At 41.5% G+C, this 12,542-nt stretch overlaps 3 protein-coding genes across 3 annotated transcripts in view; 1 reads left to right on the top strand and 2 right to left on the bottom strand.

Moving 5' to 3' along the window:
• Nucleotides 1–12,342, bottom strand: part of LOC114245625 (uncharacterized) — a 219,774-nt gene extending 207,432 nt beyond the window's left edge. Inside the window, exon 1 of the mRNA XM_089737484.1 lies at nt 12,322–12,342. The gene's annotated coding sequence lies outside the window, so the exon portion shown is untranslated. The remainder of the gene's footprint in view (nt 1–12,321) is intronic.
• LOC149500145 (uncharacterized) lies at nt 3,222–3,852 on the top strand. The gene is made up of 2 exons (XM_089737709.1): nt 3,222–3,418; nt 3,706–3,852. The coding sequence occupies exons 1-2, from the start codon at nt 3,296–3,298 to the stop codon at nt 3,778–3,780; spliced, it is 198 nt and encodes a 65-aa protein (XP_089593835.1). The 5' UTR covers nt 3,222–3,295; the 3' UTR covers nt 3,781–3,852.
• LOC149500144 (uncharacterized) lies at nt 5,419–6,047 on the bottom strand. The gene is made up of 2 exons (XM_089737771.1): nt 5,846–6,047; nt 5,419–5,565 (listed from the first exon to the last, which is right to left on the bottom strand). The coding sequence occupies exons 1-2, from the start codon at nt 5,966–5,968 to the stop codon at nt 5,491–5,493; spliced, it is 198 nt and encodes a 65-aa protein (XP_089593897.1). The 5' UTR covers nt 5,969–6,047; the 3' UTR covers nt 5,419–5,490.
• Nucleotides 12,343–12,542: the final 200 nt, after the last annotated feature.

The raw sequence follows: 12,542 nt of genomic DNA, 5'->3' as shown, positions 1-12,542 counted from the left end.
TCCCCAGAGTCTGCGATTTGCATAATGTGAACACTAGGAACAAACATAGGCTTGCGTTGCCGGCGGCTCGAATTAAGAAAATAAGCAACTCTTTCAGGGGGCTGGGTGTACAGCTTTTCAACAAGATCCCACAAAACGTTCAACTACTACCTGTTCATAGATTTAAGAAAACTGTCAAGGAACGTTTGTGCAACAAGGCATATTATAAAGTTAAGGATTTTTTACTAGATGGCACTACGTGGGAATGAGGCGTTCGCTCCTGGCCTTTTCATTTTTCATTATTATTATTATTTATTTGAATTGTATTTTTTTGACTTGTTTTTTTGTATACTGTAAATATGTTTTCTTGTTTAAAAAAAAAGAAAATAGTTGAGAAAATACAAAAAAAAAAAAAAAAGCCCGCTGAGTTTGTTTCGCCGGTTCTTCTCAGGACTGTGGCTTTTTTTGGAACCGGTGGTAGAGTTAACATTTTCTTTTACATTTTGACATTCAACAAGTGTGTTTTTGATGACATCCAAGTTGAAATAAATGATTTTGAATTTGAATTTGAATTTGAATTGGCATATCGGGTCGCACTCGGGCGTCATCGGGCGCGATCGGAATTCCCGAACGCACAGGTGTCCCGTGACGTCACAGCAACAGGTTCGCGCGCCGATTTAACTTCAATATAAAATTGAAATTTTAGTTTAATTTGTATCGTCTGGTGCCTAGTGTCGCTTATTCTTTTTTAGTTTATACTTTAATATTGTACTCATATATCTGAACATTATAGATATTATTGAAATAGTGTGTTTGACTTTTATATATTCCGAGTTTTTTTTTATTTTATTTTTTATTGCCTTTGTAGGCAGACGGGCATACGGCCCACCTGATGGTGAGTGGTTACCGTCGCCCATGGACTTCAGCAATGCCAGGGGCAGAGCCAAGCCGCTGCCGAGTGAAAATATCCCGCGAATACGAAGAACAAATAACAAACCACAGGCTGTATTTTGTATCTGTAAGTACCCCACCACGGGTAGTTACCATCACCCTGTCTATTTCTGCTGTGTAGCGGTAGTGCGTTTCGGTTTGAAGGGTGGGGCAGCCGTTGAAACAACTATACTTAGACCTTAGAAGTCATATCTCAAGGTGGGTGGCGGCGTTTACGTTGTAGATATCTATGGGCTCCGGTAACCACTTAACACCAGGTGGGCTGTGAGGTCGTCCAACCATCTATGCAATAAAAAAAATAAAAATTAAAAGACTACTTATTATTATACAGGAACAATCCTGGTTTGTTTGAATGTGTTTTTTTCTTGTATCAAAGTGGGTCACGGAATCCAATACAATCCATATTGGTTTCTATTGTAATCGGAGACCGTTTTAAAACATCTAATTTACTGACACAACTTAAGAAAAAAACACATTCAAACAAACCAGGATTGTTCCTGTATAATAATTGTTTTTTTATTATTTTTTATTGCATATATGGTTGGACGACCTCACAGCCCACCTGGTGTTAAGTGGTTACCAGAGCTCATAGACATATACAAAGAAGATGCCACCACCCACCTTGAGATATCAGTTATAAGGTCTCAGTATAGTTGTTACAACGGCTGCCCCACCCTTCAAACCGAAACGCATTACTGCTTCACGACAGAAATAGACAGGGTGATGGTAACTACCCGTGGTGGGGTACTTACCGATACAAAATACAGCCTGTGGTTTGTTATTTGTTCTTCGTATTCGCGGGATATTTTCACTCGGAATATATAAAAGTTAAACACATTATTTCAATAATATCTATAATGTTCAGATATACGAGTACAATATTAAAGTATAAACTAAAAAAGAATAAGCGACGCTAGGCACCAGACGATACAAATTAAACTAAAATTTCGATTCTAAATTGAAGTTAAATCGGCGCGCGAATCTTGTTGCTGTGACGTCACGGGACACCTGTGCGTTCGGCAATTCCGATCGCGCCCGATGACGCCCGAGTGCGACCCGATATGCCAATGTTGCACGCTACAAGCCCGTGTACGAAATATCTTCGCCAAAAAATAGACTCCGATCGGGAACAGATCCAACCTAGACAAGTACAATAGTCAGGGTCACTCGAGGTCACACGCTGTCCTAACGTAAAATTCTTGATTGCAGAATTAGGCAAAAGAGATGCTTTAAACGTTGCAACCAAGAATGTGCGCTAGAATTACTACTGCTACTGCGCTAACGCTATGACCCCGAAGGGGGTATTGACCTCCAAGAATAAACGCCGTGATTTATCACGGCTCTGCCCAACACCTTGCCAGACGGGACTTGGAGCTTTTTTTTTTTTTATTGCTTAGATGGATGGACGAGCTCACATCTCACCTGGTGTTAAGTGGTTACTGGAGCCCATAGACATCTACAACGTAAATGCGCCACCCACCTTGAGATATGAGTTCTAAGGTCTCAGTATAGTTACAACGGCTACCCCACCGTTCGAACCGAAACGCATTACTGCTTCACGGCGGAAATAGGCGGGATGGTGGTACCTACCCGTGCGGACTCCCAAAAGGTCCTACCACCAGTGATTACGCAAATTATAATTTTGCGGGTTTGATTTTTATTACACGATGTTATTCCTTCACCGTGGAAGTCAATCGTGAACATTTGTTGAGTACGTACTTCATTAGAAAAATTGGTACCCGCCTGCGGGATTCGAACACCGGTGCATCGCTACATACGAATGCACCGGACGTTTTATCCTTTAGGCCACGATGACTTCGAGCTCGCGAGATCCCCTTCTATAGCGTTAGACAAGCGATACTTGGAGCTCTCTATGGGGCGGTATCCCTGCGTACCCCGATCCTATCATGCCATAACCCGATCCTGCTCCATCCGCATTACATGTCCGCACCTTCATCTCCCCCAGAATATTTGGCTCGCACTAGAATTGGGATTGGATAATAAATCAATATACTAGTACTGGTACTACTTCAAACGGGTACTGTGCAGCAATGATCCTTCTTAATGATCCAACAGACTATATCCAAAATTATCCGGTTCGTCTGTATTTACATAAAATATTTTTCTTAACTTCATCCTTGTATAAACTCTCTTTTCGTTTTAAGATCGAATTACGAGTAAGAATGAAGAGAAAAACAAATGTGTCAGGCCTATGAAAAACCCGATAAACTGTGTCACCTACTCAAGGAAATCTTTACTCACTACATCTTCATACGCGACTATAAATACTCCTTATTGATTGAGAAGTCCATCAATCATCGTTGAGTTCTTCTACTGGTCACTACAACCAATACATAAACTAACAATGAAGGTATTCAGTTTCTTCTGCGTGGTGCTGGCGATGTTCGTCCTCATAATGGGCGGAACTAGCGCGGCCCCTGAACCTAAGGGCATCGGGAAAATCATCAGAAAGGGCGGGAAAGTTATTGTAAGCATTTGCAATTTTCGTTTTATTTTGAACTTCTCTCGCATTACATAATTTGTGTACATGTAACATGTAAAACGTGTGAAATTTCGATTGTCGCACTGGTTATGTACTAAAAAATAATGATAAATTAGCATTTAAGCTCTTTCTTTCTATGCGTTCAGTATTGTTATTGTTTTACATCGTAACAGGTTATATCGTACTGATCATACTTATACTTTTGATATTTTTCTTTACATCGTAACAGGTTGTATCGTACTGATCATACTTATACTTTTAATATTTTTCAGAAACATGGACTTACCGCAATAGGCGTAGGAGCTGCCGGACACGAGGTCTACCAAGACTCGAAAAACAGCGGATAATTTCGAAAATTTCAACCTTTTCAGTATTAACAATAACAAAGCATTTTTTCAATAATAAATTAAATTACTTTACATATTCTTTCATTTTCCCTGTTAATGAAATCGAATTAAGAAAACTACCAATTAACAATAAAAATATTTTCTAAAAAAAAAGAGTCTAATTAAACACAACAGAATACCGTCATAAGTTAACGACTGATCTGAACTAAAACACAATATCTTAGTTACACTACGATTGGATTTTGAAACCTGCAGGACAAGTATTTAGTATCGTGTTAAATTAATCAAAAATATTTAACAAAACACTCAATGTATTTTTATATATCTCTTGTTAATAATGTCGCCATAGATATAAAATTTACTAAAGATAACGAGCTCATACAAAACATCAAAATTCAATTCATCATTATAATTTAAAAAAAATGTAGTAATGAAATACGTTTGAGAAAATAGATTTGATAGAATAGAATTAGATTTGATAGAATAGAAAATAGATGAAATAGAATTAGATTTGATCTGAGGTAGCCATCTATTAAAAATTTTTCATCTATGTTTTAGTGAACTCTTTGATCCGACCTCTATTTCTTTAAAGCCTTCGTCAGAACAGTATACCACCAAATGATGAGTAATTACTCATCATGCGATAATTATCGCAGCTCATGGACGTCAGCAATGCCAAATGCACAGCCAAGCTCTTGCCAACCACTGAGGATTTTTTTGAAACGATCCCATCGTATGACTTTTTACCATAATAGTAGTAATGGTCGTGATTAATAAAAATAACACAAAAAGAAAAATGAACACATGAATTCCGCTGCTCAAAAGAGGTCTATATCAGAAGGCCACTCAAATAGCGGTTTTTCTACCCATCAAATCTGAAATAATTATTACTTTACAGCATAAAACACGAGTCACGAAAAAGCATGAGATCAATATTTCTACAACGAATATAGAAAAATATAAATGTCTTAAAGCCAGAGAATATAAAAATGTAGGAGGCTCACTGGGAAGGGCGTCTTATGAGCCCGCACGAGTCTATACCAACATCTTGCCTATTTCTGCCGCGAAACCGCGTGGGGCAACCGCTCTACTTACTATATTACTAAGACTTTGGAAATCATGTCTGAAGGTAGATGGTGGCATTAATGTTGTAGATGTCTAGCAGAAGTTCTGCTACGAGTATATCGCTGACACTTTAGGAATCATGTCTCAAGATGGGTAGTGGCATTAGCGGTGTGAGTGTGGTTGAGCTCCGGTAACCATTTAAAACCAGCTTGGCTATGAGCTCGATCACCTGACTGAGCAAAAATTAATTACTGAGTAAAAACTTAAAATATTACTTTCAACTTCACTATACCAGTAAGCTGTTCGTCGTGTGAATAAATTGTAATTATTTATTTTTATTTTCGTTGTAGGATGTTCACTAGTTTGGATGTAATATTCATGTGCATAATGTGAATAATCATTTATTCATCTATGGATATTAAAACCCCTTTCTACTGAAGTTTTAAAAAACATGTAATGAATACTGCACAGTAAGTATTGCAACGTGTAGTACGATCGAAATGAAACTTCAAAATTATGAACTCCTTGGTTTTCTTAATTCGATTTCATTAACAGGGAAAATGAAAGAATATGTAAAGTAATTTAATTTATTATTGAAAAAATGCTTTGTTATTGTTAATACTGAAAAGGTTGAAGTTTTCGAAATTATCCGCTGTTTTTCGATTCTTGGTAGACCTCGTGTCCGGCAGCTCCTACGCCTATTGCGGTAAGTCCATGTTTCTGAAAAATATTAAAAGTATAAGTATGATCAGAACGATACAACCTGTTACGATGTAAAGAAAAATATCAAAAGTATAAGTATGATCAGTACGATATAACATGTTACGATGTAAAACAATAACAATACTGAACGCATAGAAAGAAAGAGCTTAAATTATCATTATTTTTTTGTACAGTACCAGTGCGACAATCGAAATTTCACACGTTTTACATGTTACATGTACACAAATTATCTAATGCGAGAGAAGTTCAAAATAAAACGAAAATTGCAAATGCTTACAATAACTTTCCCGCCCTTTCTGATGATTTTCCCGATGCCCTTAGGTTCAGGGGCCGCGCTAGTTCCGCCCATTATGAGGACGAGCATCGCCAGCACCACGCAGAAGAAACTGAATACCTTCATTGTTAGTTTATGTATTGGTTGTAGTGACCAGTAGAAGACCTCAACGATGATTGATGGACTTCTCAATCAATAAGGAGTATTTATAGTCGCGTATGAAGATGTAGTGAGTAAAGATTTCCTTGAGTAGGTGACACAGTTTATCGGGTTTTTCATAGGCCTGACACATTTGTTTTTCACTTCATTCTTACTCGTAATTCGATCTTAAAACGAAAAGAGAGTTTACACAAGGACGAAATGAAGAAAAATATTTTATGTAAATACAGACGAACCGGATAATTTTGGATATAGTCTGTTGGATCATTAAGAAGGATCCTTGCTGCTTCCAAAGTACCCGTTTGAAGTAGTACCAGTACTAATATAGTATTTTGATTTATTATCCTATCCCAATTCAAGTGCGAGCCAAATATTCTGGGGGAGATGAAGGTGCGGACATGTAATGCGGATGGAGCAGGATCGGGTTATGGCATGATAGGATCGGGGTACGCAGGGATACCGCCCCATAGAGAGCTCCAAGTATCGCTTGTCTAACGCTATAGAAGGGGATCTCGCGAGCTCGAAGTCGTCGTGGCCTAAAGGATAAGACGTCCGGTGCATTCGTATGTAGCGATGCACCGGTGTTCGAATCCCGCAGGCGGGTACAAATTTTTCTAATGAAGTACGTACTCAACAAATGTTCACGATCGACTTCCACGGTGAAGGAATAACATCGTGTAATAAAAATCAATCCCGCAAAATTATAATTTGCGTAATCACTGGTGGTAGGACCTCTTGGGAGTCCGCACGGGTAGGTACCACCACCCCGCCTATTTCCGCCGTGAAGCAGTAATGCGTTTCGGTTCGAACGGTGGGGTAGCCGTTGTAACTATACTGAGACCTTAGAACTCATATCTCAAGGTGGGTGGCGCATTTACGTTGTAGATACCTATGGGCTCCAGTAACCACTTAACACCAGGTGAGATGTGAGCTCGTCCATCCATCTAAGCAATAAAAAAAAAAAAGCTCCAAGTCCCGTCTGGCAAGGTGTTGGGCAGCGCCGTGATAAATCACGGCGTTTATTCTTGGAGGTCAATACCCCCTTCGGGGTCATAGCGTTAGCGCAGTAGCAGTAGTAATTCTAGCGCACATTCTTGGTTGCAACGTTTAAAGCATCTCTTTTTCCTAATTCTACAATCAAGAATTTTACGTTAGGACAGCGTGAGACCTCGAGTGACCCTGACTATTGTACTTGTCTAGGTCGGATCTGTTCCCGATCGGTCTATTTTTTGGCGAAGATATTTCGTACACGGGCTTGTAGCGTGCAACATTGGCATATCGGGTCGCACTCGGGCGTCATCGGGCGCGATCGGAATTCCCGAACGCGCAGGTGTCCCGTGACGTCACAGCAACAAGATTCGCGCGCCGATTTAACTTCAATTTAGAATCGAAATTTTAGTTTAATTTGTATCTTCTGGTGCCTAGCGTCGCTTATTCTTTTTTAGTTTATACTTTAATATTGTACTCATATATCTGAACATTATAGATATTATTGAAATAATGTGTTTAACTTTTATATATTCCGAGTGAAAATATCCCTCGAATACAAAGAACAAATAACAAACCACAGCCTGTATTTTATATCTGTAAGTACCCCACCACGGGTAGTTACCATCACCCTGTCTATTTCTGTCGTGAAGCAGTAATGCGTTTCGGTTTGAAGGGTGGGGCAGCCGTTGTAACAACTATACTGAGACCTTATAACTGATATCTCAAGGTGGGTGGTGGCATCTTCTTTGTATATGTCTATGAGCTCTGGTAACCAATTAACACCAGGTGGGCTGTGAGGTCGTCCAACCATCTATGCAATAAAAAATAAAAAAAATAATTATTATACAGGAACAATCCTGGTTTGTTTGAATGTGTTTTTTTCTTGTATCAAAGTGGGTCACGGAATCCAATACAACCCATATTCGGTTTCTATTGTAATCGGAGGCCGTTTTAAAACATGTAATTTACTGACACAACTTAAAATAAATAAAACTTTGTAACTTTAAATTAAAAAAAGTTAAACTAAAGTGAAGTCTTGTTAAAACTCTTCGCGAAAATTTTGTATTCAGATTACCTCTTTGGAATTACTAATTCTTATTACATATTGGTTGTTCATGTAGGTTACAGATTAAAATGTTAAATAACAAAACTTAAGCTTATAGTTAGTAAATAAATAAACAAAAACTTCATTTTTTCACAAAAGTTGGAAAAAATGGGGATTAGTCCAAGAATAAAATTTAATAATTTCATTTTTAAATTAATATTCTTCGCGTGTCGTTGAGAAACTTGAATGAGTTTTTAAGTTTTAAGTTTAAAATATTCTGTATTTCTGCATCTAATATATAAAGATCTTTACACAATATTCTCTGTCTGGATTTAAAAACAAAATAATTACATAGTTCTTGAATGTGTATTAAACACGGAATAGATAAATAAGGTTGGAAAGGCCTTTGCTCTAATTTTGTATTAGAACCAGTGTCGCCGCATCATCCCCACTATTTTAATTTCTACACATACACACACTGTGATTACAAGTATTTCGCACACAACAAAAACACCCACACATAAATCTCAGGACAGATATTCGTTCGCAAACTAGCACAAAACACCCGTAGGCATACACACTCACACACGCAAAAAGGCAATAAAAATGTTCATACACGCTAGTGCTTGATAAAATCGATATTCTTTATCGATAAATTATCTGATGAATGAATGGAGAAAATGAAACATGAAATAAATATTGAAAAAAAAAACTATTTTACTTTTATTAATTACAAATAGTCACTGTCGCTGGAATAAAACGTATTTGTTAAGCAGTTGGCGCTTGCTATTAATTGCGAATGAATTTTTCAGAACTAAGTGTATTCTGATTTTTTTTATGGTAAAATCATTTTCAGTAAAATGTTTAGAGCAAATAGTACTCGTCTTTGTCTCCAGTTTCCTCTACCTGTCACGTCAATCCATTGTTCCCTGGCGTTAGGTTCTTTAGGAAACCTAAATTTTTTTATTTACTGCATAAGTCAAATGGCATTTTACTTAGATTTTAATACGTCTTAGACAATATAGTAAATACCCGTAAATGAGAGGTCTACATGTCCCTTTATATTATACCTTCACTTTAATTCAATGATAATAATTCAATAATAATAATACATATTTATTTTACTCAAAATACGTCTCACTAAGAATATACTAGGTATCATTAATTAAATATAAAATAATGCAAAAATTATCCATGTCAAATGTAAATATAGTCGAGAATTCTGTCGATGATTTTATTTCACCACATGGTCACCTCACTATCGACAAACTAGCGTCGTGCACCACGGCCAATCAGGGCAAAGGCCGAAATTTCAAAGATTGAAGTGTAGAGAACGCAATGCATGTAGTACATTGGAAGCTGACTTGGTCATTGCGTTCATTGGGCGAGTACACATCGCGCAATGTATGCTATTTATAACTTGCTGCAATAATATTGTTAATGTTTGGAATTTCATAATGCTCAGTATATTTTTATGTTTTAGACAAATAATATTGTAATTAAATGGTAATTTCGACTTACCGATCGAAAGATATACCTCCTCGCTCTATACTTAAGGTCTGATTTTTTGTTTTACAAGTTATAATTGCACAACACGGCACTATAAAGCGGAGATCTGTTCGCCCAAGTATTCCTCATTCCGATAGAGGCACCCGTCACGTGCGGACGTGCTCATCGTCCACTCGATCGCCCGGTCTTTGTTCGCCCGGCTTTTGTTAGCCCGGCCATTGTTCGCGCGGCCTGTGTTCGTGATACATCTGCCGACCAAGTGTGTTTCCTGGAAGCTTTTATTTGTTTTGTTTTAGTTATTTTTGTGTTCGTGGAACATTTGCCGACAAAGTGTTTTCCTGCAAGTATTTATTTGTTTTGCTTCTTTTTGTAATTTCTGTTTTGTTGTGCTTTTTCTTTGTCCTGTAGTAATCGCGGCGCATTGCCACCTGTGTTCAATAGAACCGCTCAGGTCCGAGAAGTTGGGGCCTCGCCGCAAGGCGAGTGTTTTCAAGACCCGGGGCCGCCCCACCTGGGTACTCAGCGATCATGGACGCTGTATTCGTGGAATTCCTCCGACTTCGTCACCCACAGCTCGCCTCAGAGTTTCTGACTTTCAAGGCCAATCACACTGCGAGCTCTCTCGAAGACTTCGCCGTGCTCGCTGCTCCTGCGTCGCCTATACCTGCGTGCAAAGCGTCTACATCGAGCACCGCAGCCTCCGTCGTGCCTGCCGTTCCCGCGTCGCCTATACTGGCGAGTAAAACTACTGCGTCGTCCGCCGTGGCCACCGTTCCAGCAGCGCGATCATCCGCGGCCTCCGTCGCGCCCTCCAAAACTCCTGCTTGTAGGTCACCTGCGCCCGCCTCCTCGTCCTCCGACTCTGACTCGGAGATGGAGGTCGACCTCGCCCCCGCCTCATCGACGGATGGATTCACCCTGGTACAAAAGGGTAAGAAGCGTGCCGCGGAGTCTCGAGCTCTCGCGGCCGCTAAAATTAGCAAAGCCGCGAACGCGTCGCGCCCCCGCCCTCAGACTCCCGTTGCGCCTCCAGCCCGTGCCACTCCGTCGCCGCGACCGGTGGCGCAATCTAAAACTCAGACCCCTCCCCCGGTTATCCTTCAAGAGAAGGCAGCTTGGGACCGAGTTTCCCTGGCCCTTAAGGCCAAAAATATTAATTTTGCCAGCGCCCGTAATCTCGCCAACGGGATTCAAATAAAAGTAACGACACCCGACGACCATAGGGCCCTCTCAAGTTACCTCCGAAAGGAGCGTATAAGTTTCCACACTTATACGCTCCAGGAGGAGCGCGAACTCCGCGTTGTCATACGTGGAATCCCGAAGGAGCTAGATGCCGATCTCGTCAAGGCAGATCTGATAGAACAAGGCCTACCAGTAAATTCCGTGCACCGCATGCACACCGGCCGCGGTAGGGAGCCATACAATATGGTTTTAGTCGCCCTCCAGCCTACCCCCGAGGGTAAGCAAATTTTTAACATTCGGACCGTCTGTAGGCTCTCCGGTATTGCCGTCGAAGTCCCCCATAAAAAAGGCACTCCTAGTCAGTGCCATAACTGCCAACTGTACGGGCACTCTTCCCGTAACTGTCACGCGCGCCCCCGATGTGTTAAGTGTTTGGGCGATCACGCCACGGCCCTCTGCGCTCGCGACCAAAAAACCGCGACGGAACCGCCTAGCTGTGTCCTGTGCCGAACACAAGGTCACCCCGCGAACTACCGTGGATGCCCCCGAGCTCCAAAAATAAATCGCCGCGTCGCCCGTCAAAACCGCCTCCGAGCTTCCGGCCCAGACATCAAAGCCACGGTACCCTCTGTGCCGAAGGCTAAGCCTGCTTTCGTGTCGGCGTCGGTGTCCAGCGTCTCGGCTTGGGCTAAACCGTTGCCGTACACGAACACGGCTACAACTCTCTCCCCCGCGACTCGTCCCACCCCCGCGATACGTCCCTCCCCCGCGACCTGCCCTCCGACCGCGTCCGAAAATCTCGCTCTAGCGATTGACTTTTTTCAGTCGATCAACTTTGAGCGTGTTAACGCTTTGGGTGACGCCATTCGCGCCGCCTCCACTGCACAACATTTCATCGCCGTTGTGCAAGAATACGCTGACGTATACGCGTCGTTAAATACGTACGTCCTCCCCTCACTCCGCCGGTAATCAATGGCGTACATTAGTAGAATAAAACCCTTATCCGTAACAATAGGATTTTTTAACGCTTACGGTCTCGCAAATCAACGTGATCAGGTTTGTGATTTTTTGCGTGACCATCAAATTGACATTTTCTTAGTGCAGGAGACCCTACTTAAGCCCGCGCGCCGTGACCCTAAAATCGCGAACTATAACATGGTCAGGAACGACAGGCTCTCTGCCCGTGGTGGTGGTACCGTTATTTACTATAGAAGAGCCCTGCATTGCGTCCCGCTCGATCCTCCCTCGCTCGCTAATATCGAAGCATCAGTGTGCCGAATCTCACTGACGGGACACGCGCCGATCGTTATCGCGTCCGTTTATCTTCCACCGGATAAGATCGTTCTAAGCAGTGATATTGAGGCGCTGCTCGGTATGGGGAGCTCTGTCATTCTGGCGGGCGACCTAAATTGTAAACACATCAGGTGGAACTCACACACCACAACCCCGAATGGCAGGCGGCTTGACGCGTTAGTCGATGATCTCGCCTTCGATATCGTCGCTCCGTTAACCCCGACTCACTACCCGCTAAATATCGCGCATCGCCCGGATATACTCGACATAGCGTTATTAAAAAACGTAACTCTGCGCTTACACTCGATCGAGGTAGTTTCAGAGTTAGATTCAGACCACCGTCCCGTCGTCATGAAGCTCGGTCGCGCTCCCGATTCCGTTCCCGTCACGAGGACTGTGGTGGATTGGCACACGCTGGGCATCAGCCTGGCTGAATCTGATCCACCATCGCTCCCGTTTAACCCGGACTCTACCCCGTCTCCTCAGGATACCGCTGAAGCCATAGACATCTTAACATCACAC

This window comes from Bombyx mandarina, chromosome 23 (assembly GCF_030267445.1).
Source record: "Bombyx mandarina strain Sakado chromosome 23, ASM3026744v2".
Taxonomy (NCBI): Eukaryota; Metazoa; Arthropoda; class Insecta; order Lepidoptera; family Bombycidae; genus Bombyx; species Bombyx mandarina.
This window is presented reverse-complemented; position numbering and strand designations above follow the sequence as displayed.

What these genes read in the sequence shown, in the direction of transcription:
- LOC149500144 (XM_089737771.1), bottom strand. Translation starts at nt 5,968, where the DNA reads ATGAAGGTATTCAGTTTCTTCTGCGTGGTGCTGGCGATGCTCGTCCTC. An exon ending in GAAAGGGCGGGAAAGTTATT is followed by an intron (nt 5,566 to 5,845) that starts GTAAGCATTTGC and finishes AATATTTTTCAG; the next exon opens with AAACATGGACTTACCGCAAT.
- LOC149500145 (XM_089737709.1), top strand. Translation starts at nt 3,296, where the DNA reads ATGAAGGTATTCAGTTTCTTCTGCGTGGTGCTGGCGATGTTCGTCCTC. An exon ending in GAAAGGGCGGGAAAGTTATT is followed by an intron (nt 3,419 to 3,705) that starts GTAAGCATTTGC and finishes AATATTTTTCAG; the next exon opens with AAACATGGACTTACCGCAAT.